We start from the raw sequence: 27333 nt of genomic DNA on the forward strand, positions 1-27333 counted from the left end.
GACTACTAATAAATAATTGAGAAATCAGTGATAAAATTCTTATCTGAGAGGAAAAACTTCCCTCTGGCAAACAGTTTTCAATTGTAACTTGTCCCTGCTGGTTAACAATGTCCCACAAGGTCATTTAAGTTCAGAGAAGTTACCTAGCTTTATGGTAGGTTTTTTTCCCTAACTTTTTTCTTGAACCTTCACATAATAATATCAGTGGAGCCCAGATTACAGGATTACTTTTAATGTGTTTATAGATGTTTTGGGTAATATTTTCTTTCCTCACTTTTTGATGGTAAGCAAATTCCTCATCTAAATACAGACAGCCCTAAACTTACAATTGGATTGTGTCCTAGAAAGTTTATTTCATTGTTATTAAAGCTTGGAATATATTTCCCATTAAAAACAAAACAAATGTCTCCAGTATTTTGAATAGTGGCATTGAAGTAGGATGTTGTGAAGATGGTAGTCATTTATTATTACTACAAGGGTTCAGAGGAACACAGTTTGGTAAATGCTTCACTTTTTGATGATACTCAACATATTTTGTTGTTATTTGAGGCCATAGTAACCCACTGACCCAGTAACTAAAGAGAATTTTCTATAGTGATCTTTTTGCCAGGCCCCTTTCCTAGCTTATATATAGCACCAGCCCAAGCTCATCTATCTATGTGGATTCCTTGGTAAAAATGGAATGGAATTTGAGGTTTTTCCTTATTTGGAAGTTTGTGAACAAAACCTGAATGATACTTGTTGGCTATGTTGAAAACAGATTATGACCTGGTTGTACCAAATGGCCTCTGAGGTTCCTTGTAACTTTAAGATTCTTTACTCAAAGATTATGAAATTAAGAGATACTTTTTTTGACCAACTCATATTATCTACTACTCTTGCTCTTACCATAACATCTTGAATGTGTTCATCAATTTATAACAGGGAAAGGGACTTTGCAATTATATGAATTATTTTCTGCCAACCCTTATTTCTACATTTATTCATATTTTAGTTTAATGTCATCAGTGAAAGCTTTTAGCTTTAATTAGGAAGTAGAAACCATGTTGACATCAGTGGCACCCTGAATAAATATAGAGTAGTACTTAAAAGATTATTCTTAGGCAATCACTGTACATAATGAGGATTTAAGATTTTTTGAAATTATGCATAAAATGCTACTGATTTGGGGTAAGCCTGTGAGATTCTCTTTTATTCACTCACTAATCTCACCATGGAAGTTAGTATATGCCTATTACTCTATTACTTTAGTTATCTATGATGTTAAACATTCAACTTTCCTGTCCGTCAGTGTAGATCATTACCTGCCTATCACTTTTTATTCTGTGTGATTTTTACTCCTGTTATCCCCACATAGCTGCCATGAAGTGTGTTCTAAAGGCCTTCCTCTAGGCCTTGATCTTCTTATATGTTCTATATGCTCTCTAATAGCCCTTGTTCTTGCTAACCAACCCTCCTCCTTTCCCATCATGTCTTTCCTGAATGACTTTCATTTTGTGGTCTCTTTCCTAAAAGAAGGTGAAGTGGACCTAAAAGGAATAGAAATAGAGACTGGACTGCAATTTAATTGGGTGTAGAGAACATCTATGTGAGGAAACACTCCCTAGCAATGTAGGAGCATACAGCCCAATGGATGAAATCAGAGAAAGGATGAAGGATAAAGTGAGGAAATGGGTCTTGAAGCTCAGAATCTAGGACAGGGCCTAGGGACAGAATTCCCTAGAAAGAAATGAAACCTATCCTGGACTAGTAAAAGGTTCAGGTCAATGAAAAACGAATACTGTTCATCTTTCCTATTAAATTAATGCAGTATTTTCATGGAAATTTGTGTTTTAGTGGGGATCTGGTGTATTTACTTTTTTTTTTTAAATCATTTATTAATATTCATTTTTAACATGGTTACATGATTCAAGCTCCTACTTTCCCCTTCACCTCCCGCTGTCCCCCCACCCATGGCCGATGCACATTTCCACTGGTTTTAACATGTGTCATTGATCAAGACCTATTTCCAAATTGTTGATAGTTGCATTGGTGTGGTGGTTTCGAGTCCACATCCCCAATCATGTCCTCCTCAGCCCATGCGTTCAAGCATTTGTTTTTCTTATATGTTTCCTCTCCTGTAGTTCTTCCTCTGAATGTGGGTAGTGTTCATTTCCATAAATCCCTCAGAGCTATCCTGTGTCATTGCTTTCTGCTGGTACAGAAGTCCATTACATTCGATTTTACCACAGTATATCAGTCTCTGTGTACAATGTTCTTCTGGCTCTGCTCCTTTCGCTCTGCATCAGTTCCTGGAGGTCTTTCCAGTTCACTTGGAACTCCTCCAGTTTATTATTCCTTTTAGCACAATAGTATTGGTGTATTTACTTTTGAAGGTAGAACATCAGTTTTTGGTGAGGTGTTCCCCAGCCATTATTAACACAGATCATAAAAGTTTGGGAAATTTGTGACAGGTGTGAAGATTTGAGGGGAGCCTTTCCTCAATGAAATTTTGTCATTCCTGAAACATTCTCCTCAATGTGAATTAAAAAAACCCCAACTACATTTGTAACATCTTCCCACACCAGTATTTGCTGATTCATCAATACTTTATCCTTCCCCTTCCTTTTTCTCCCCTCAACTTCATGTTGTTTGAATTCAAAAAGCTTTGTTCATAGAAATTGAACTAAAATAAGACAGCATGAAAATACTGACTTCAGCAGAATATGGTTTGCCAATGATTAACCCATGAGATTTGAATCACTGTAAGATAATACAAAAAATTGTAAGACATCTGGCTTATTCTTTTCCATTAGTTTGATGTAAACTTGTTTATCCGGGTCCAGCCGGATACAACCGCGAGGTCCGTGAAGCAGCCACCTGAAAAAACCATAGGGGGAGAAAGGAGAGACCAAGCACGCAAGAAAGACAAAATCAATCTAATAGTGTCAAGGCTCGTTTATTGTGTGCAAGGGGTGAGTTTATATGCTTTTAGGGCTGGGGTAAGGAATTTTCTGATGGTTTCAGGCCATTGGTCTTGCCACGCCTATCCCGGATGAAGTTGGATAAGTTTCTATTCCTAACATAAGTTTCGTTTCTCGGGAAACCCTTCACTAAGTTTTGTTTCTATGGTTTTTAGGTTTCGTTCCTTGGTCTCTGACACTTGTTTCTCAGGTATTATGAATTGAAGATTCTGTTCATGTTGCTTTTTTTAAAACAATTTTTATTATTGCACATTTTTAAGAATAAAAATATAGCTCATAAGCACACTTAAGCGTCAACAAGTTTGTAATTGGTTGTGTTATATATCTGCTTTCCCTTTATTAAAGATGGAGGTTCTGTTTTGGTGAGTTGTTGTTTAGGCCATGGATGTTAGCAATTAAATAGAATTATTTAGCTATAAAAATTAGTATAGAACATTTAGTCAAAAACAGGCAGCATTGAATAGCCATGACTTCATATTTTCAAACAGATTGGGCATTTTAGGTTGACAGGATATATTTCTTAATTCCAGGCAGTGTCATTTCAGGGTAGTGAGTAAGAGGCATGAGGGTTGTTTTGGGAAAAGAGATTGGACTGAGGAAGTACAGGTGTGTATTTTATAGGATAAATCCATTAAGTCAAATCTCTGAGTTTTCTCCATTGGTAAGACCAGTGGTTCCCAAACTTTTTTTGGCCTACCACCCCCCTTTCCAGAAAAAATATTACTTAGTGCCCCCTGGAAATTATATATTTTTTAATTTTAATAGCAATTAATAGGAAAGATATATGTATTAATGTTTCTACCTTTTTTGTAAAATATAGTAAAGAAAAGTGTAAATTAGAAACATTGAACTTTGAAATTATGAAACTATTTATTGAACTCAGAATAGAATGTAATACAAAAAAAGTTAAACCTCGTAGCCATCACTGCCCCCCTGGATTGCTGCAACACCCACCGGGGGGTGGCGGCGCCCACTTTGGTAATCACTGGGTAAGACCAACCATTAAATATTTATCTCTGACATATTTCAGCCTTGGATTTTTTTTAACTTTACATTATTTAGTCACAGAATTGGTAGTGAGCAACTGCTATGGTTCTTTTTTCTTTTAATGTGTCTTCTTTTTTCTAAATGAGAAAACATAGACTAAGATGGATTGTCATGTTGATGGAATGTATTCCTTCTCTGGAGGAATGATTCTTTTACACTTAGAGATTGTTTGAATTACTTTAGGTTGTACCCTCTACATTTATGTAGCTTTGTAGAATAATGGAGTATTTTCCCCAAATGTATATTCTGTTGATGGAGGCAGAAAGAAGGAAGGAAGAAAAGAAAGAAGGAAGGAAATAAGCAATTATTAAACACATAATCAATGGATGACTTTACTGAGTTGGATATCTTGCCAAGTTTCCTTCCTCCTTCCCTCTGTCTGTTCTTTTTTAATGGAAGAGGAATGCAAAGAGATGCCAAATGTAACCTTCTGTCTTAGAATAGATACTAAGTATTTGATTTCCAGGCCAGAAGAGTGACAAGACTAGGCAATTGGGGTTTGTGACTTGCCCATTGTCACACAACTAGGTAGTGTCTGAGGTTGGATTTGAATCCAGGACTGGCTCTCTGGTTCACTGAGCCATCTAGCTCCCACGCTTTATTTAAATTAGTTTACCTTTCCCTATCTCTCTCTCTTTCTCTCTGCTTTACACAGTGATAACACTTACAGTAATCCAGCATACTTTTTCGTAAAAGTTTGCAAATGAGTTCACATTTCAAATTGGTGTTGCCATGGGCACCTAGGTGGTACAGTAACTAGAGTGCCAGACTTGGAGTCAGGAAGACTCATCTCGAGTTCATATCTGGCTTCAGACTCTTACTAGTTGTGTGACCCTGGAACATTCACTGTTTGTTCCAGTTTCCTCATCTGCAAGATGAACTGAAGAACGAAATGGCAAACCACTCTATATCTTTGCCTAGAAAACTCCAAGTGGGATCACACTGGACACTACCGAAATGACTAAACCAATTTGTTGTTGCTTTTGCAATCTCTTTCTACCTGGCAAATATATCAAATGTTTGCTGACTATGGTGCTTTCTAGGCTCACTTGGTGCTCTCTTAGTGTCAATTAATTTATATAATTAAATTTCTATATAAAATTATTTTAATTGAGATTGTATTTTTGCTGTCTACCTCCCATTTTTCACTAGAGATTGTTTAAATAGTTCAGGATTGAGGTGCTTGTATGCCATATTTCCTTAATTATTCCTTCTTCTAGCTTTCATTCATTCTAATATTTGCTCTGACAAATCAGTAATTTCACCATTCACAGACAGCTAATTTAGGAGTGACCTCAAAATCAGTAACACATTTTTTTTCTGTTTCTGTTAAAATAATTAATTTCATTTTTAAGGCAATTATAAATATTATATAAGTTGCCATTCAAAAGAGTTTGGACTGTCACTACAGATCAAGAGATTGAAGAATGTCTGTTGACAACATTAGGATATGTGTATATATATATATATATAGACAATCTATTTCCATCAGTATTTATATTGGGGACAGTACATATGGCAACAAGTTGGACCCAAAGGTGAGTGGGAGGAAAGCAAGCCATCCTGTCTTTAGGAAATTGGAAAGCTATTTTCAGACACTAGGTTTCCCATAAAAAGAAATAACAGTTTCTTAATACCAATATTCTAGCAGTGATATCCAGAATACAGAAAGTCCAAAAACATGAAAATAAGTAGAGCAGAGAGCAGTAGAAAGATACACAATGGTTATGGGCACCTATCTCCCAGGATCATTGTGAGAATAACATGGGATAGTATTTATAAACCACTCTGCAAACCTTAAATACCTTATGGATGCTAGATAGTAGTAGTGGTGGTGATGGTGGTGGCAGTGATGGTGGCGATAGAAGTTGTTGTGGTGGTTTGAAAATAGGCTAAATTTAGGACTACAGTCTCATTATTATAGAGTATATCTTCACTTTCATAACTAACTTAAAAGCAGCATGAAAATTTCACAGAAGTTCTGAGATCATTTTATTTAGTCATATAAGCAATTATAATTTTTACTTGGTGATTGCCAAGTTTATTAAAAAATGATTGCAGTTGCAAAATAATAGTGGACTCTGATGCTGGTAACCATGAAAACAATTGTTTTTATACTCTCTAGTAGCTTAATTTTGAAAAAATATTAAAATATTTAAAATAGAGACCAAAGTCCATTTTATATGTGACAATGGATAAAGATGATGATATATGCATAAAAGAAATCAAATAGATCCTCAGCTTAAGGATATGAAATTTAATATTAAGTAAATGTGAAATTAGATGTTGATAAAGAACATGTGGTAGGTTTTTTTGTTTGTTTTTTTTTAGCAATAGTAAAGAAGAGAATATATTGATGGGATTGTAAATCCTTACACCATTTGTGTCAAATGAGCCATGGGAGAGTTTTACAACCAAATGTGTTTTGGATTGTTTTGTTTTAATTAAATTAAATGCTTAAAATAGGTATGTTCCAGAGATTATGTATAAACTACTTGCTCAAAAATTGTAACATTTTTCCTTTATTTTCTTTTTAGAATTTAAAATTATGTGGTTCCCACTTTTTTTTTAAGTCTCCTTTATATTTTTTTCTTCTTTTAGCCTTCTCAGAATATCTGAAAAGGAATTCTTTTATACTACTGCTTTTTTTTTAGTGACAGAAGATGAGGAATTTTTCAGGCCAAGACAATCTATATCCCTTTTTCATACATTTTCTCAAAGGTGTGATTCTCTACCATTGGTGAAAATGTTCTGTCATCCTTATGTGTAGGTTATATATTTTTGTGTGAATATGATTTCTCCCCCACTCAATCCCACCCACCCCTGGTAGAGAGGGGTACAAGGAGAGTCAATTCACGAATCTAAGGAAAAGTCCTCAAAATATATATGAGGAGATGGATAGAGCTAATTAAATGAAGCATGATCATTCATTGGTCTCAGAGTTCAAAAATGATGTTAGTTCTGAAAATGAGCATGTTGATTCTTTCAAACTAGAAAGGAGAACTTAATGGGAGATCCATCAGGAATAGAAGTTTGCAAATAAGAGCAGATCAATCATTTTTCTTTTTGCAGAAATGTATGTCTAGAAAGATACCTCAATTTATTACTATCCAGGCTTCTGATTCAGGTGGTAGCAAACATACTCACCTTTGGCTCACTTGAGCATTTGTTGGGTATTTCCTCACATGATGTTGGAAAGCTGTCATTACAATGAGATAGATTAGGAACCACAACAAGAATGCTTAGGTTACTTACTAAGATTTTTTTTTTTTTCTATTTCCTGAGCCCTGTATGAGTTAGATTTAACAACTCCATTTGTATCTACTCAGACCACTTGTGTTAGGGAATAGTTGTAAATAGCCAAAAATACCGTGTGATTAATGCAATCCTGGATGTTTGTTCAAATCTTGACCCAACTCTATCCATCTCTACTGCCTATCTAGGATACCCAGACTATCCAAACTCCTGTCAAAGTCTAGGCAATATGCATGCTTCATCTCCTTATAGATTACTAGACCAATGTATTTCTGAATTTGTATATGTGTCATTAAGGAGACCCTCTAGTATTCTGACTTTGAGAAGTTTTCTCTTGTCTAGGAATTTTCTGTCTTATTCCTAACAGTACAGAGTGGCCTATTATTTTAAGATAATAAATGGTTCAACATGTAAAGATACATAATAATGGTTTTGAAATGTACATAACTCAGAAATGCCAAGATGTAGTTATTTCTCCAAGGCAGACTTGCTTGTCCTGTTTGTTTTTTGAAATGAGAAAACCAGAGGATAGCTTACAAATTTTGGCTCTGCCAGGTAATTAATCAACAAGCTTTGTATCTACTGTGTCAAGCCTTGGGGATACATGTACAAAGACCCCAAAAGCCCTACTTGCAAGGAGCTAACATTCACATATCAAACATTTGGCAGTACATAGCCATCTAGACCTGGACTAAAGGAAGCTTTTCTGCTTAACAAAAAATACTAATTGGATTCATTGATTTAAATAGCTTTTTTCTATAAGCAAATTGTTACTTGTTACAGCCAAATGCAGAGTTTTGCTAGTTTCTTTAGGACACACAGACATACACACCTCTCTTTCTCTCTCTCTCTCTCTCTCTCTCTCTCTCTCTCTCTCTCTCTCTCTCTCNACACACCTCTCTCTCTCTCTCTCTCTCTCTCTCTCTCTCTCTCTCTCTCTCTCTCTCATGAACTGTATGAACTGGTGCTTTCTTCAAGCCAACTCTACTATGGGACAAGGTAAAAAAATGAGGGGGAAATGGGAAAGATCTTGATTTACCAGATTTAGAAAATTATAGAATTAAAGAATTAATTAATTTGATTTACCAGATTTAGGAAGTTATAGAATTAAAGAATTGATTAATTCTAGTGATTAGAGTGTGGAATAGAGAGACAAGGATAATATGTTCATTTTCATTACATATGTTACATTTCATTACAATAATTTAGGAAAACTCAATTTATAAGAATTAGACCTTATAAAACAAATAAATGAATGAGTGATTATGTACACTGCAGAAGATTCTTCCCTTTTCAGAAGCTTGCCTGTTCTCTGTTAATACTCCCATTGAAGATAACCTCAATTTTTATGTATAGATGACTTATCATAATGATTTTGTAAAAATGGAACAGTAATAAGCATCTATGGTCAATGGATATTGATGTTCTCTTAAAATTTTTTCAATATTAATAAGGTATTAAGACATAGAAAAAACTATGCCCTTGGTGTTTTTTATTCCTTCATATACCTTGTGTACTAACCTCATAATGCCTTTGTTGGATCCCTTCCGGAAAGGATCCTATCTATCTACCTATCTGTCATAGTACATAGGAAGAGTCCATTCAGGCTGCTTTTCCATGTTTACATTTGCATTATTTCTACCTCTCTTGTATTATATATAGTATTATGATATTAGACACTAAGTGTTTTGGTTCTATTTTTTTGACAGAGAAAACAATTTTCTGTAATGATTTTTTCCAAGTCTTGTCTATTTTCTTTTGTCATCCTTCCATTTTCATTTTTAAATAACTTTGTAATATTTTTGCTTAGATGGAGAGCTTGCCCAGCTTTCTTTAAATTTAAAATATAGAATATCAGTGTGCATTTAGGTTTTCAAGAAATTAATCTTTTAGATAAACTAAGGTGAACAATTCCATTGTGATTAGTGTCAATAAATGATAGCATGAGGCCTGATTTCTGGGTCACAGCAAAACAGATGAGATTTTGCAAAGAAGATAAATATATTACCTACTTGATGTTTAAACACACTTTTCTCAGTCTTAAATTTGTTTTTATTTACTGTCTCCATGTATTTTATTAAGACTAAAATTGGGGCCCATTTTGAGTACTGAATATCACTCAGTGCTGAGTAAGTTAACTGAAAAATATGTGCAGAATTCCTATTCCTTTTCTCCATTTCTGCAATTGTGGGCATCCAGGGGAGGATTAAGAAGCTTCTAGCTTTCCTTTGCTTCTTTAGGGGTAGAGAAAAGAATAATTACTTAGATATTTTTTCTTTTTAATTTAACAAGCATTTTTTGAAGAATCTGGATGACTAGAAAACTGGGAAGTAACCTTGACCAAAATGGGGGTATTGGGAATTCAGCTATTTCTCGCTAAATGAAAAATAAAGAGACAAACTCAAGTTTGTTGTCCTTAAAATGATCTGATGGTTACATTGAATTCTCATCCTGGATGTCACATGCTTAACTCTTTTACCTTGTCATAAGATTATAAAGATAAGTTATTTAACTTTTAAAATAACTTTGTTGTTTGTTGTACCAATTTTCAGGAGTTCTAATTCTCCTTAATAAACATGTATCTGAAAATTTGTTTAACTACTTGAAATAGTAAATGGCAGTATCTCAAGAATAAAATAATGGAAGAAAAGTATAGTTACCTTGATAAAAGGTAATAAAAAATTACCAAAAAATCTCAAAAAATTAAAAATAATCCTTAGGTTGTTGTTGTTTTTTGTTTCAGTTTTTGTTTTTTTTTGCCCGAAATATATACTATGGAGGAATTGGTTAGAATGAATTTTGATATGACATTAAGGGAAAATTTTTATTTCTATCAATTTGCTGAAAATTGCCTTTCCTATTTTGTGATAAAAATAGTGATCTCATAGGGTTTTAGACATTTTTAAATCTTCTAAGATTTCTTTTTTCCCTCCTTTTTTTTTTTATTTAGAATATTTTTCCATAGTTACATGATTCCCCTCTATCCCTCCACTCCCCCACCCCACTCTTTCCTCCCCACTCCCGAATTCGACAAGCAGTTCCACTGGGTTATACATGTATCATCATTGTTCAAAACCTATTGCTGTGTTAGTCGTATCTGCATTAGCATGATCCTTTAGCATCAAAACCCCAATCATATCCCTATCACATTACATGATTGATCACATTTTTCTTATGCATTTCTGTTCCCATAGTTCTTTCTCTGGATATGAATAGCGTTCTTTCTCACAAGTTCCTCTGAATTTTCCTGGGTCATTGTATTGCTGCTAATAGAGAAGTCCATTACATTCGATTGTGCCATAATGTATCTGTCTCTGTACAATGTTCTCTGGTTCTGCTCTTTTCACTCTGCATCAATTCCTGGAGATCATTCCATTTCACATGGAATTCCTCCAGTTCATTATTCCTTTTAGCACAATAGTATTTCATCACCAATAGATACCTCAATTTGTTCAGCCATTCCCCAACCAATAGACACCCCCTTTTTTCCAATTTTTTGCTACCACAAAGAGTGTGGCTATTAATATTTTTGTGTAATTTTTTTTCCTTATCTCTTTGGAGTACAAACCTAAATCTCAGATTTTAAAGCAAATTCTGTTATTTTAGAGGTGTTGCACATAAAATGATAATATCAGCTGTTAAAAATGAATCTGCCTTTTGAACACTGCCTTTTTTCTTCTTTCATAGGCCAGGACTCTGATAACAGTGGGACTAGGGGTTGCAGCCTTTGCATTTGCAGGTAAGTAAAATAAAAAGTAAGTAATTAAGGGTTGTAGAGTGTCTCCACATTATTCTTCCCCTTATTATTATTAAAGTTATCTCTTAAGATAGATTTTTGGGTAAGAATGTAAGTTTATTGATTATATCAGGTTTATTTGTTAGGCTAGGATCATAGCTAATAAAATTATATAGGTCTCCATGGCTCTGTCATGACCAGCATTGACCTGAGCTTAATAAATAGATTTTAGATAAATAGATTAAAGATAGACCTCTTTAATTGGTGATAGCTAATTAAAATGTGGTCCATCAACCTATTGTTAAAATCATTATCTGGGATAAGATGGATGCCACCTTGACTGACAGGGATGGCAGTTGAGAATTTGGAATATTCCCGGGTGCTGTGAGCCAGGGGCAAAAGTCGGTTGGCTCCACCCTATAAATACCCCCTAGGAACAGCAGTTGGGGTTCTTAGACTTGAGAGGTCTCTGACTGAGAGCTCAAAGCTCAGAGAAAGAACTGAGACAGAGGGAGGTGAAGAGTGTAGGCCTGAACTTATAACCTATACCTGACTGAGAGAGTGCTAGTGATCAGTGAACACCATTGATGGCAGCTGAGAAAGTATAGAGATCATCTATCAACATCAACATCAATAGGTCAGATGAGATAGGTAAAAATCAATAGGTCAGTGAGAGGGTAAAAACCTCCAGCTTCTACCAGCCTAGCAATCTCCAGACTTGATCAACAATTAGCTTAGTAGCCAAACAATAACAATAGGGTTCCCAGATCCTCAAACCTGTTAACTTGTTTTCCTTTCCCCATCAATAGTTAATACAGTGATTTACCAACAAGTACCTTTCCTGAGTAGTTATTCTACCACAGCCCTTGGGAAGGGGAGAATCAATACTCAGTCAGATAACAATGTTTCCAATAGCCAATTAATAGCCTATTAACAACTAATCCAACCTCAGGTTGGGCCTAGTAAGGTTAACCATCTACCTAATCTCTCAAGGGTCCCAACCTGGGCAATTGTTAGAAGGAAGCCACTGAGAGGCTTAACCAACCAAGCCTGTCAGGGAGAAGAGGAATAGATTACATTAGCAGCTATTGTGAGAGGAGTGTGATTCCTCCTTCACCAAATATAGCCAGCTTAGGCTTTGGGCACCTGATCCCTCCTCCATTCATATTATCTCTGAGATCTACATACCATTTATCCTCCCAGATCTAGAGAGGAAGATCTATAGGGAGATCTATAAAGATATATATTCTTCTATCTTTCATTCCTTTTTAACACTGCCCAACCCTCCTCATCTCCTCAGGTAGGCAGGTAATAGTAGGCAGGACAAGAACCCTTTTCCCCTTCACTTATTAACCAAATTCTTTTAAAAAGGAAGACATTTTTTGAGATTCCCAAGAACAAAGAAAATGCAAAAAGCAACCGTATGGATAGTACTAGGTTCCCAGTCACAGGAATACACAGTAATTCTCTCTAATATATAGGAATTATTATAGTATATGAAAAATAAATTTCAAACTTAAAATCTTAGTGATTCATAGAAACTTTTAGACATCTTTGTATCCAGTGATCTCTTCATTCTGTTCTTATTTCAATTTCTTACACTATCTGTAGTCATTGAAAATGTATCCTTGAAGTTGAAATGGAAGAAGGTCCTCATAAGCCTTGTTCTGAAGGAAAGTAATGAAGCTGTATGCTGTTTTCCAGACTTAATAGGCCCATCAAAATTTAATTATTTCTGTTATTTTAGGTAATGACATATATTATATAAATTTGTGCTTCAGCAAGCCCAGAGTATAAAGGTGGTATAGAGACCATCAGTCCCAATGGCAGCACTATTCTAACTCCATTACTGGCTGCCTGAAAGTTTAGAGCTCAGAGTCCTGAGGTCCTAGTCCTTCAATAAAGGCACTGAAGCATAACTAGAGAAGAAACCTTGTGAAGGCATTGCCAAAGTGCCAATATTTCTGTTTATTCTAATTTTTTTAGTTGCTTGTCCAATTCATTTATCTAATTTATTGCTGTAAGCATTTAGAAAATATAAACTTTCCTCTAAGTACTGCTTTGGCTGTATCTCATAAATCTTGGTATATTGTCTCATTGTTGTCATTCTCATCAATGAAATTACTGATTGTTTCTGTGATTTGTTTTTAGACCCACTTATTCTTTAGAATTAGATTTAGTTTCCAAATAATTTTAAATTTTTCTTTCTATGTTTTTTAATATAATTTTCATTGCATTATGATCCCCCAAAGATGCACTTAATGATACTTCTGCTTTTATGCATTTGTTTGTAAGGGTTTTATGCCCTAATATATGGTCAGTTTTTGTGTAGGTGCCATGTACTGATGAGAAAAAAGTGTATTCTTTTCTATTCCCATTCAGTTGTCCCCAGAGATCTAATTTTTCTAAAATTCTGTTCACTTCCTTAACTTCTTTCTTGTTAATTTTTTGGTTAGATTTTTCTAGTCCTGAGAGGGAAAAGTTGAGATTCCCCAGCTAGTGTAGATTTACTATTTATTTCCTTCTTTAAAAAATTTGGATGCTATACCATTTAGTGCATATATATTTAGCATTGATATTACTTCATTGTCTGTAGTACCTTTTAGGAACAGATAATTTCCTTCATTATCTCTTTTTAATTAGACCATTTTTTTTGCTTTAGCTTTGACTGAGATTGTGATTGTTATTCCTGCTTATTTTACTTCATCTGAAGCACAATAGATTTTAATCTAGCCCTTTACCTTTAGTCTGTATATGTATCCTTGCTTCAAAAGTGTTTCTTGTGGCTAGCATATTGTAGGATTCTGGTATTTGATCCATTCTGTTGTCCACTTCCATTTTATGGGTGAGTTCCTCTCATTCATATTTGTATGTGATTATGATATTTTATGTTATTTATGATAATTGTGATTATGATTATTGTATATATTATTATACATATAATTATGATAATTGTATATTTCCTTCTGTCTTATATTTACCCTGTTTATTCTTCTTTCTCTTTCTTCCTTCTAATAAGTAGTTTACTTTTGAGCACTCTGTAAACCTGTCTTCCCTTCTATCAGTCCTTTCTTCTTCCTTCTCTTACCCTGTCCCTTTTTACTTCCTCATAGAGTACAATAGATTTCTGTGTCAACTTATTATGTATATTTTTCCCTCTTTGAGCCAAATCTTATGAGAGTAAAATTAAAGTGTTGCTTACCACACTCCCTCCATCTTCCCTTTGTTGACTTTAATTAGTTATTAATTAGCTTTCTAGTCTAATTAGAAGCAGAGATGTAAACCAGAGAAAGGATTTTTGCCCAGTCCCCTTTAAGGCAATGCCAGGGGAAAAATCACTGTGGGCGCTTTTAAGAAGATTTGCATGTTGGGAAGGCAGTTACAGAACTCTTGGCCTGTCACTTGAACTCCCTCTTTTGAACAGGTTGCTTGAGATTTTTTCTTTGGAACTATCTGTTAGTGATTTCTGTGAGAGTTAACTTTGAGAAGTTGGTTGAACATCTGTGAAGCTGAAGAAAATTGTTTGGGATTAAGAGCTTTCTTACAGAGAGATAAGCTGCCAGGAGAGGGCTCTGTTTTCCTCTCACTGGAACAACATCAGTGTCTGGCTCCCTGCTGGGAGAGTCAGGCAGGCTAACCATTTCTAACAGTCACATTTGACAGTTAGCTGAGACAACTTGTGGACTTTCATAGATAATTTAAGGAGTTAATATAATTTGAAGTTCATAATTTTAGAATAGGCTAATAAGATAGAATTTAATCTGTAGTTAGTTAGCATATGAAAGTATAATATCTACCTGATAGACAAAGAAGACACCCCATGAAGTGTATTTTTGGGTTCTGGGTTTTAGTTAGACATATTTGTATTAGGGTAAGATATTTCCTGCTTTATTCCTACCTATTTATCCTGTCCCTGCCTCTCCTCATAGTTATAAATACATAAATTTCGAATTAAGCTGTGTTCAGCCACTTTATCCACTTCCTTCAACTAGGTTGTCCTAACAGCTTTAGCCAGTATCTACCACCTGATCAGTATCAATCAACTATCAATATCTAAACCTCATACACGATTAATATTACCCATAAAACCTTCCATTGTAATGACTCTTTCATGCCACTTTTATTTGAGATAATAATTCACACCACTTTATTTCTCCCTTCTCTCTTCTCCCAGTGAAATCTCCTTTCTCATTTCTTAATTTTGTTTTTGTGGGTAACATCCCATTGTTAATTCACACCTACATCCTCTCTCTCTCTCTCTCTCTCTCTCTCTCTCTCTATATATATATATATATATATACACATTCCTTCTGATTATCCTGATATTGATAAAGTTTTTAGAGTTACAAGAATTATCTTCTAAGAATATAAACAGTTCAAACTTATTGAATCCATTATGATTTCTCTTTCTTGTTTACCTTCTTCTACTCTTGAGTCTTCTGTTTGAATGTCGTATTTTCTATGCAGTTCTGATTTTTTGATTAGGAATGTTTGAAAGTTCTCAATTTCATTAAATATTGATACCCCCTCCCCCTGAAGAATTATTCTCATTTGGCCGGGGGTGGGTGGGTGGGTGGGAGATAGGTAATTCTTGGTTGTAATCCTATCTCCTTTGCCTTCTGGAATATCATATTCCAGGCCCTCAGTTCCTTTAAAGTAGATGTGGCTAAATCTTGTGTTATCCTGACTGTTGACTCCATGATATTGAATTGTTTCTTTCTGGTTGCTTATTGTATTTTCTCCTTAACCCAGGATCTCTGGAATTTGTCTACTACATTTCTGGGATTTTTCATTTGGGGATCTCTTTCTGGTAGTTATCAGTGGATTCTTTCCATTTCAGTTTTGCCTTCTGATTCCAGGATATTTGGATAATTTTCCTTGATAATTTCTTGAAATACAATAACTACGTTCTTTTTTTTGGTGGTGGCTTTTAGATAATCCAATAATTCTTAAATTATCTCTCCTGAATCTGTTTTCCATGACAATTGTTTTTCTGATGATAAATTTAACATTTTCTTCTACTTTTTTATTCTTTTGATTTTGTTTGATAGCTTCTTGATATCTCATGGAATCATTAGCTTCTATTTGGTCAATTCTAATTTTAAGAGCTTGTTTTCTTCAATGAGCTTCTGTACCTCCTTTTTCATTTGACCAATTTAAGGAGTTGTTTTCTTTGGTGAATATATGTATGTGTGTGTATATATTCTTATTTGGGGGGCTTCTTTTACCAACTCTTGACTCATATTTCATGATATTCTTATGTTATTTTCATTTCTTTTCCCCAATTTTTATTCCCTCTTATTTCATTTTTAAAGTCCTTTTTACTTCTTTCAGTTCTTTTTGGGCCTGACTCCAAATTCATATTTTTCTTTGAGTTTTACAGTTATATAGCCTTTTTGAAATTGTTCTGTTTTAGGTTTGTGCCAAGATCCTCCCTGTCACCATGATAACTTTATGTAGTTAGGCTCTTTTTTGTTTTCTTGCTTATTTTTTTTCAGTTTATCATGTAACTTTTCACTATATATTAAATTTTGACTCTGTTTTTGGGTGGAAGAAGCCACTGTCCCAAGCTTTTTCTTTTGGAGCTCAGGGCTTTGCTTCTAGCTTCTAGAAACCTCAGGGTCTAGTTACTGGCTTGAACCTTATTGGGAGTAGGGGCAGCTCACAACAGATTTGTACCAGTGCCAGTGTTCACTATTGGTTTATTCAGTGGGGGTTCTCAACTACTGGTTTTCTTCAATGCTTGCATAGTGTGGAGTCTTGCTATTGGCTTGCCCTGGGGGTGAGGCCTCACTTCCAGCCTCCCCAATGGTGGACTTTGCCGGTAGCCTGAAGTGGGGTAGGGCCCTATTATGGGTCAGTGTCCACTTGAGGCATCTTTGCTAACCTTCAATTTGCCTGGCCTTCTGCTGGCTTGCTTTGGGTTGTGGCATCTCTGCTATGGGGACTGGTACTTGCTCTTCCCCCACTTGAGTGCTGCCTGCCCTGTCTCAGACTGCTTGCTCTGGATTTCACTTCCCTCCCACTTCATGGAGACAAACTCTCTCCTGCTGATTCTTTGAGCTTTTCAGGGTTGGAAAACTTCTTCATTGCTCCAAAATTTAGTAAGAAGCTTTGTGTTAAAGTGGTTTGGAAGGGAATTTGGGAGAGATCAGGCAGTTCTCTCCTTTCTCTGCTGTCTTGGCACCAGAAGTCCAGAATATTCTTATTTCAAATTCTGTTTTATAAGGATGATATTAGAAAATAAGTCTTGTTTTATTAGTTTAGAGACAAGAAGTAGAGAAGCTAGCTTGAGAAAGAACTGGAGTTTCAAACAGAGCTGAGCCAGTCAGTTTCAAGTCTAAAGGGTTTTTTGTGACAGTTACTCTCTGTGGGTGTGACAGTTGGTCTCTGGCAGTTGGCAGAGTCACTCACAGAGACTCTGTCCTGTCTAAGGTAGAAGGAAAGGATGGAAAGACCTGAAGGAGCTAAGTGTTTTCCTTTTCCAAACTGGGAAACACTAGTGACTATCTATTACTGTTTTTATAGATTGTTTTAACTCTGAGAAGACCAGAGAAAGACCTGGTCTTTGGTTTGGACTCTGAATCTGCTAAGGCTCTGAGTCCTAACATGGTTCTTGTTGAGACTCAGCCAGTTAGCCTTTGTTATTTTTATAACTTAGCAGTGAAGTTAAGAATTATAAAGATAATTAGTGTTAGTTTATTTAGAATAGTAAACACTTGGGTTAGTCAGATCAGGATCAGTGTAACCTGTGGACACAGGAAAAGTGGTTCTTGTGGAACCAGAGAGTTTTATTTGGGAGGTATTTGATTCCCTTAGAGTTAAAAATCCTTTTTATCCTTATACTTTCAATAGTTTATTTTTCTATAACAAGAGTCTCTTTAGTGTCCGTGTGCCTGGCCCTTAAGAGAAGTTAATTTATGAGCTTCATTTCACTTTATCACTGAAGATGCTTTTAATTACATCTATCAAAAGTATCTAAACAGTTTTAAACCTTTATTTGCATAGTTTTCATTATTTATTTTTACAGTCTCTTTTTTATTTTTACAGTTTCAAACTTTCAATTTACTCTGAAACCCTCAATTCTTCTTTGATACCTCAGACTTTTTCAGTATCATCATCTTTTCTTGCTTAATTTTATCTGCTTATAGAAGAGATAGTCCTACTTTGTGCTAATAAGCATGCTACAGAAGCCCTTGATCCTGTTCTCTCCTACTTCTTCCAAACTTTGCTCCAGCATTTATCCCTATCCTCTCATGTACCTTCCTTGTCATCCTTCAGTCACAATTGGCTCCTTCCATTAGCTTAGAAACATAACCAGGGCTTTCAAATACTTTAAAAAGTCTTCCCTTGACTGTCCCATCTAGCTAATGTCATATTTTTCTTCTTTTTCACTGCTGAGCTTTAAAAAGTGACTTACCTGTTTAAAACATCAACAATAAAAGCAGAGTTATTTACCTGCAATATCTCCGTTTCATTATCTTTGATTTCTTAGAATTGGGAATTTGTCTGTGACCTCCTAATTGCTAGATACAATGATATTTTTCTATGCCTTACACCCTGGAGAAGATAAGCCCTCTGAAGGCAGAGACTTGCTTTATTTCTTACATTTTACTCTCTGCTTTGACAACTTGCTTACTTAAATAGCTTGAAAGAAAGACGTTTTTGTCTTAATATTCTCAGTGCTTACCATAGTGCCTGGCGTGTAATAAGTAAGAGAAAAAATGTCATTTGATTGAATGATAAATCATACCTTTTATTGAGGTCTTTCCTTCTGTTACTTAATATGGCATCACTGATAACTTCATTTCTTTTAAGACCTGAAGAATAGTCTTTCTATTCCAAAATTGCTACTTAAGATAGAACGATTTTAAAGAATTAAAACAAAGTTGTTGCCTGCTTGAATTATTAATTTGTTTTTATATTTTGCATGACTGCTCACTAATTGAACATTAACTGTAGAACATTTTGTATGTTAAACTTTATTTTAATTTTTTTCATATTTAAGCTCTATGTACTTTGCCTTTTTCTAAAAAGCTGGATCCTCTGTTTCAGATCAAACTATACATGAATGTAGATATGCTAAGTCCAGCTACATACAGCTAGAAAAGTGGAAAATAAAAGCTGTTATTTTTTGCCTTTGTCACAATAGGATATTTAATCTAATTGGCATTATTTTGAGTTAAAATGTATAACCAGGAGAACTTATATTTGGGTTTGGGTTTTCTCTCTAGACTACCATAGTTTTACTAACTTTGGTCCTTGTATTTGGAGTGCCTTGTCCAGAATTAGTTCTCAATGAGCTTTGGAAATGAATCCAAGGAACTACTATGATTAGTGTAGAAATATGTTATGAGAAAAAATTTTTAGAATTTCAGGTACAAATGTTGGTTCAAAAGTAGAGAATATAGCTCTTCCTCATCTGCTACTTTTGCTTTGGGAATTGCCTTTCAAACAGTAAGAGTCCGAATGAATGTTCTATATGGGGCCAAATGGTCAAATGTTTATTGTTAACTATAATATTCATTGAGTACATACTTCTCAGATTCACAGATTCCTTGAATAAAAGTCTTGTGAGGAAAAATGTACTTAAACTTAAAAAAAATAAAAAAGGGTTCTTGATGACTTCATTTTAATGGGTTTGGCGTATCCCATGTCCAAGACTCCAGCTTCTTTTTTTCAGGTTCCAGTAAGCTGTCAGTTGTGGCTTCATGTTCCAGGTTTGGAAAGGTCTTGAGGCAATTTAGAAGCTAAATCTTATAGAAAGCAAAATTGAATAAAAGATGCACTAGTGAACATGATTAAAGGTTTGGTCAAGAATGTGGGTAGAAATGGACCTGGAGGCTAACCTTATTTAATGTTTTCCTTTGTTCAGAAAGCTTTTTGTTGTTATTACTGGGTGGAGCTGGGTCTTGTGGATGCCCCAGTTCTGTCACTGTGTTTTGCACCCTGAAGCAGTCCATTTGCAAATGAAAAACAATTCTCTATATGTGTGTACTGGTGAGACTTTGATTCTTGTAAAAATAGATACAAAAAATCCCCCCCCCCAAAAAAAAAAAAACTGCAGGATGCTGTGAGCCTTTCTATAGACCTTGATATTCCTATCAGTAATTTGCTTTGCAGATAGACAGAGGGGCAGACATTCAAACTGAAAAAAATGAAAGGTAAAATTCCCAGATAATAAAGTTATGTTCTTACTTTATGTCCTAAATACAAAAGGAGACTTATTTCTTCTTTTATATGTGTGGGACTTGGGGAGATAGGAAGGGGCAGAGAAGGTTGTATAAGTATAAATGTATAAGTATAAAATGTATATGTATAAAAAAAATCTAAAAAACTCCAAATAATAAAATAAACTATTAAGAAAGGGAATATGAGGTCACAGTTATATTTGGAAAAGATTTTCTGCTAAGATGTTTAGTTTAGAGGTAATTCCATTAAAATCATTCATGTTCATTTCTTAGACTAATTGTGATCATTTTTATTATGAGATTCAAGAATATTATTATCTATATTTTAAATATAACCATAAATTTAAAAATTAAATATAAATATAAAATATAAATTTAAATGTAATCCTGGCTACTTTTGGAAATAGCTTGTATAAAGTAAAATGTCTCATAAAATAAAGGCTATAATAGATAAATATATTGATGACTCTTTCTTCATTTTTAGAAATTGTATTTGCTTTTATGGTTTTTTTTAGGTCGCTATGCATTTCAGATCTGGAAGCCTCTGGAACAAGTAATCACAGAAACTGCAAAGAAAATTCAATCTCCTGTAAGTCTTGGAGTGGCCTGTTTAGGACTCACTTCGATTTGGCTGTATTTCCATAATTTGAAATAACTTACACAAATCTATTTAATTTTGTCTTGTTAGCAAAAGTTATTTTACTTCACTGACTATTTGTGTCATTTTAACCAAGTTAATTTTCTCATCCCTGAGATTAGAAGATTGTATTCAATGAACTCTAACCTCCCTTCTAGCACCAATGTTCTAGTAGGGTGAAAATCATACTCTCTTTCCTCAATGGGCCTAGAGGGAAGAGAGACCTATGTTCAAATTCTGCCTTCAGAATTTATTGGTTCTGTGTTTCTGGACAAGTTACTTAATCTGTGTGAGTCTCAGTTGGGTCATCTGTAAGGTCTGTGGTACTTATCTGTCTCACAGTAGGAGTATGAAGACCAAATGAGATAATGGGATTAAAAGGTCACACAAACCTTGAAGCACTAGCAATTCCAACTGTTCTTGGAAGGTTTCTTTAAGAGCTCTTTCCAGGTCTAAACACCTCAAGCATTATTTTCCAGATTAGTCACTGTCAATCAGGAAGCATTTGTTAAGCACTGACTTTGTAGCAGGCATTATACTAAGTGCTGAGTATGCAAAAACAAGAGTGAAATAATCCCAGCCTTCAAAAAGAAGAGTTATGAGAGGTAGAAACTGCCTGGAGACTTGGGATGAAAGGAAACTGTTCCCACCCCTTGTAAACTCAGAATTAGGTGAGAAAGGATCTCTTTTAGTCCATTGATCATAGGCCCGCTCTCTTCAGAGTGAGTGGTCGGGATAGCTTCTGAGTGTTCGTTTTAGAACTTTTTTGTGTTGTTCTTTTAGTTTACATTATTGTAGTCTTTATATTGTTTTCATGTTCTGTTTACTTCACACTACATCAGTTCGCCCAAGTTTTCCTGTTTCTCTGAATTCTTCATATTTGTTTCTTATGGTGCACTAATGGTATATATTCTATTCATGTACAACAATTTATTAAGCCATTTCACAATGAAAAGACATTTGGATTTTTTAGTTCTTTACAACTTCAAAAAGTGCTACATTGAACATTTTGGTATATATATATATGGACCTTTCTGTTTTTGACCTTGGTCAAATGCCTAGCAGTAGAATTTCTGGGTCAAAAGATATAGATGTTTAATTCATTTTTTTTTAAACCCTTACCTTCTGTCTTAGAATCAATACTATGTACTGGTTCCACAGCAGAAGAGTGGTAAGGGCTAGGCATTGGGGATTGAGTGACTTACCCAGGGTCACACAGCTAGGAAGTGTCTGAGGCCAGATTTGAACCTAGAACCTCCCACTTCTAGGCCTGCCTCTCAATCTACTGAGCCACCCCGCTGCCCCCTATTTTAATTCTTTTTAAACCTAATTCCAAGTTGATTTCCATGATTGAAACTAATTAAAAAATATCTCATATTCATATACCTAATGCTTAACTGTTTCTATAGAAGGTAATTCTATAACTCTTTAGTAATAAACTTCTAATCTTCTGAGGTGTGAAAAGGGAATTACTTTTTTTTTTTTTTAATGTAATCAATCATCGACCTTTGATGTAATCAGTCAGGAACTTGAAGATCCTTTACTATTGATGAGCAAGTACAGACCACACCCTCAGAGACAGGAAATTATCCCACAGACACTGCCCCCCACGGGTGGTGCCAGACAAATTGAGGAACTATGATTGGTTCCTGAGATGTGATGTGGGAGAACTAGTGGGTGGAGAAAAAGGCATGACCAGAGGTCTGAAGATTCATGCCTTGGTGACACTTGCTGGAGACACTACTGCGCCCTGGTTACTCTTGCTGAAGGGAGATGCTTACTCTGGGGACTCTTGCAGAAGAGACTCTCACAGACTTCGATTAGAGATTGAACTTGAAGGAACCTTTGTCAGAGGTGAACTTCTTTCCATCAGAACACATTTAGGGTATTTAGCTAAACTGCTCCCTGCCTCTTTCTTACATTTCCGTCTCTTTACTGTCTTTACTTTGATTAAACTAAATTGTTAAAGCTACTAACAGACTCATAATTTAATTTTAACTTAATTTTTAATTATTACATTTTGGCAACCTTAATTATTATAGAGGAAAGTTTCCACAGTGCCAGAATAACGCTGTTGTATAGTTAAATAAAAATCTGCTTTGGACATGGTGTCAGCATTTGTGTTCTATCTCTGTCACTTATAAGGCATGTGCCTTTGGCCAGGGCACTTCCTTTCTGAACCTTAATGTTTTTATCTATAAAATGAGGATAATAATATTTGCACTCTCTGTTTACTTCTTATAAAGTTATTTTGAAGATTAATTGAGACCATATATGTCAAACTACTTGCTACTTGAAAAGCACTGTCTAAATGAAAAGCATATTTTCTCAGTTACACCTTCATAGGGTCATAGATAAAATTAGAAGGGATCCCAGAGTTCCAACAACTCTCTTATATTATAGATATTGAAAACTACAGCTTACATAGGTTAAGTGACTTATCCAGGGTCACATAGTTATTAAGTGTTGGATAACATATTTGAACCCATTTTTTCTTATTCAAATTCTAACCTACTTATTACACCAAACTCAGTCCCATTTTTTTCTTGTCCTTCTCTAAAAACAATAGTAATCAACATTTACATGCCATATTGCTTCTCAGTTAAGACTATAATTAAGTCCTCTTTTAGACTTGGTGTTGTAAACAGTTTCCTTAGAATATGTTCATAGAATACCAGAGTCATAATTATTTTGTTTCCCATTTCTCGTTTCTTAATGTTGCTATAGTAATAGACCCCATCTAGACACAAAATTTAGTAACATAGAATCATAGATTCAGCACTGGTAGGGATATTAGCAAAATTTAAAAACTATAATTTAGGATGTCATCTTTAGGAATTACCATTTTTGGAAAATTTATTAATGTGTGGTTAAGCTAAGGATGAGCCTCTCTGAACTTACCATCGCTGGTCCTTGTGTTGTATGGTAGGCATAAAAGGACTCATGCTCATGTTCCCATCTTGATGTAGGACCTAAGTCAGACTTTAGATCCTTTGGTTTGGTTTCAGAGAACCCATAGGTACCTCTAAACTATGAATTTAGCCAATTAAGATTTTAATTTCCAGTGTTAGCATTACCAAATCTTATTCTGTCATGCCATTAAAATCAAGTCCTTTGCCATTTGTAATTGAAAAGATTGTTTTTCTAACTTATATTTGTTTTCATTTAACTACATTTAGAATATTAACTACAAAAGAGTATTTTGGACTGTGTGTGTGTGTGTGTGTGTGTGTGTGTGTGTGTGTGTGTGTGTGGTATATTTTAATCAGGACAAATATGGCAAAAAGACTAATTACAAGAACCACATAGGTTCATTTAAGTAGCGGATTCTTTTAAGTACCAGAAATGGAGAAGGGGAGGGAAAGGAACACACATATTTATCATTGGTTCCTCCATGCTAGGCCCTGAGCTAAGTTCTTTACAAATATCCTATTTTATATTCACAGCAGCTCTGAGAAGTAGGTGCTGGTCCTCTTATTATCCCAATTTTATAATTGAGGAAAACTACAACACAATCTGGTGAAGTGACTTGCCTAGGGTCACCCAGTAAATGTCTGATGCTCCAGCATCTTCCTGATTCCAGGCTCCAGCATTCCATCCACTGGGCCACCTGTTGTAATAATAAAGAGAACCTGTAATCAGTGTTTGATAAAGAGGGGAGAGAGAGAGAGGGAGAGAGAGAGAGAGAAAGAGAGAGAGAGAGAGAGAGAGAGAGAGTGTGTGTGTGTGTGTGTGTGTGAGTGAGAGTGTCTATGAGGTGAGTCTCTCTTCTAGCTCTCCCCTGGGGCTGAATATACACTAGGAGACTTCGAGGGAGTGTCACCCTGTAACTGCGTGACCTGGATGCTCATGCCACCCCATAGGAGTTGGGGGCGAGACGTCCCTATAAGATGAGGTATGTGGTACCCCAATCCAATTCTGAATGAGGGTGGGGTTCACACAAGCCTCCCCCGAGGTCAGTCAACTTCACAGTGGGTGGTCTGGCTTCAAGATGGAGGCAGCCAGACCAAGCTGTGATTCCCCTCTCCCTTGTTGTCTCTCAGGCACTCTGCTATCTGACTAATGAATGGCTTTTATTATTCACAATTCAGGGTTTGGGGAAAGGGGTGAAGGGCAGAGGGATTTTGGGAATTCCCTCTTTATTGCTATGAGGTCCGTTACTTAGGTGGAAAACCCAATGGTTCTCACTCCTAAACTTCTCTGCTCGACTCTTCTCCTTCTATTTCTATTTCTATCCTTTTCTGTAATTGTAAGTTTTGACTGAAAGGGGGTCTGTCTCCTAGCAAGGTTGGGTAGTGGGAGGAAATTAAGAGATTGCTCCCAAAATGGAGTCCAAAAACTTAGCTCACTCTATGATTGAAGTCTTGATGGTTGAGATGTGATGAATGGCTTTGACCAGGGAATCAGGATTTCAATTTCCAAAGAAAGATAATCAGGACTGGATCCAAGCTTGAATCCTCCTCTCTCTTCCCAGGCCTCCGCCCAAAGAAGCCCTCTCCTCCTTCTTCCTCCTATGATAATGAGATTAAATCTACCCTGCCCTTATTTAGATCTAATCACCGAAGATGTAAACACCACCATTTGATTCACTAGTGGAGGAGGTTCATAATCCATGTGTGTTAGAATGAGTAATGAATCAGAATCAACTGACTGCCCCCTAGACAGTCCTAAGAGAAGCGTCTGTTGTGATTGGACCTGCAAACTAGGAGGGAGGCACAGGAACTGATGCATAAGTGACCCCTTTAAAAAAGGGAGAGTGGAGTGAATCAGCTCTCTTCTTGTTCATTGCTGGGACCTGGAGGAGTGCTGGACCTGGGACCCTGAGACCTTGGTGAGAATGCTCTTAAATCTCTCTCTTAGAACAACACGTGGTGAGTGAAGAAGGCTGATTCCTTTAACCTTCCAGGAGGTACTAGCCTCCGGGAGGCTCCCTTGATTGGGAGAAGCCCTTGTGGCTAAAACCCTTATTTTATTTACCCTCTGGCTAAAACCAGAGACTTTTAGAGTCTGGCTGGGCCTCTAGCGCCCTGCTGGAGTAAATCCCAGACTTAAATGCAAACCTCTTATTCTACCCTCTTCTCATTTTTCTACTTCTACTCTCTCCTTTATTTTGTAAATAAACTTCCATAAAAGTCATTTTGACTTGTGGTTATTCCTTAATTGGGGATTTTTCCCCGGTGACCAATATTTTAATATATTCAACCCTAAAGCCCCTTTTCCCCCTTTACACTCCGAGAAATTCCCAGAATTCTCTTTGGTCTCAACTGTCACCAATTGTCAGCAACTCCTTCTCTGGCTCCTTTTGTCCCATCCCCTTTGCACAAATCCCATCCTTACACTGTTGCTTAAAAAGCTAGTTCTTTTTATGACTGTAGTCCTATGATCAATCATGTAGGGGTATTGTGCTTCAGAATATTGATTGAATTGGATTAATTAAAGGTTTTTGTTTCCTTGATTTATTTTGAATATTCCTTTAACAGATTTCATGATGGCCATCATGTAATAATAGTTTAGGTGTTAGGATAATCCTGACTCTTCAGTTTGTAACTGTACATCTTTTATATGATTATGACCTGTTTGGGACATTTGAGAGATTAGAGGTATATCCTAGAGGACAGTGGGCTCAAACTCAAATAGAAAGGAAGGCCTTTGAATCTTACATAAGGATCCCTGTGGGCTATTTAACTGATTTAGACAACCACATATAACATTATGCATGTTCTATTGTATGTTTAATTAATTTTGTTAATATTTCTCAGTAACATTTTATTATGGTTTGGGTAGCACTGGGGAGTATTGCATGAGTTTGACAATTCTGCTTTATTCATTTAAATGTTTTTAAAACATTTTTTCCCAATTACATGTGAAAAATTTTTAATATTTGTTTTTAAAATTTTTGAGTTTTTAATTCTCTTCTTCCTTTCTTCTATCTCCTTCCTCTTTGAGAAAGCAGTCAGTTTGATATAGGTTGTACTTGTATAGTCATATAAAACACATTTCTTTATTAATTCATGATGTGAAAAAAGATAATTGACAAAAAGAAAGTAAAAAAAGTATGTCTCAATCTGCATTCAGACTCCAATTCTTTCTCTATAACAGTGATTCCCAAAGTGGGCGCCACCGCCCCCTAGTGGGTGCTGCAGTGATCCAGGGGGGCAGTGATGACCACAGGTGCATTTGCAAAAGGAGATCCCTACGGCTTATCCTGAAATATGGGCTATAATTCAAAAGTCCTTAATTGCATTTCCTTCCTCATATTTAGTGGAACATGTATTCAATGCAGTAACCAGTTTATTAACAAAAAAAAAAGCAACCAATTGCAAATAGTCAATCGCGGTGATTTAAGATCACTGCTAATGAAAATAGAGCCGAGGATTACTAAATTGGTAACAACACACTAGGTTCATCCTTCTCATTAAGATGATTTTGAATGTTTTAACTTTTTTTGTATTACATTCTATTCTGAGTTCAATAAATAGTTACATAATTTCAAAGTTCAATATT

General features: G+C 35.5%; 1 protein-coding gene across 1 annotated transcript in view; it reads left to right on the plus strand.

Moving 5' to 3' along the window:
* The first annotated feature begins 450 nt into the window (after positions 1-450).
* The window catches only part of DNAJC15 (DnaJ heat shock protein family (Hsp40) member C15), a 62325-nt gene continuing 35442 nt past the window's right edge, over positions 451-27333 (plus strand). The window contains exons 1-4 of the mRNA XM_044669385.1: positions 451-498; positions 2796-2954; positions 10953-11004; positions 20708-20781. Coding sequence (XP_044525320.1) covers positions 451-498; positions 2796-2954; positions 10953-11004; positions 20708-20781 — 333 coding nt within the window. The remainder of the gene's footprint in view (positions 499-2795; positions 2955-10952; positions 11005-20707; positions 20782-27333) is intronic.

This window comes from Gracilinanus agilis, chromosome 3 (genome assembly GCF_016433145.1).
Source record: "Gracilinanus agilis isolate LMUSP501 chromosome 3, AgileGrace, whole genome shotgun sequence".
NCBI lineage: Eukaryota > Metazoa > Chordata > Mammalia > Didelphimorphia > Didelphidae > Gracilinanus > Gracilinanus agilis.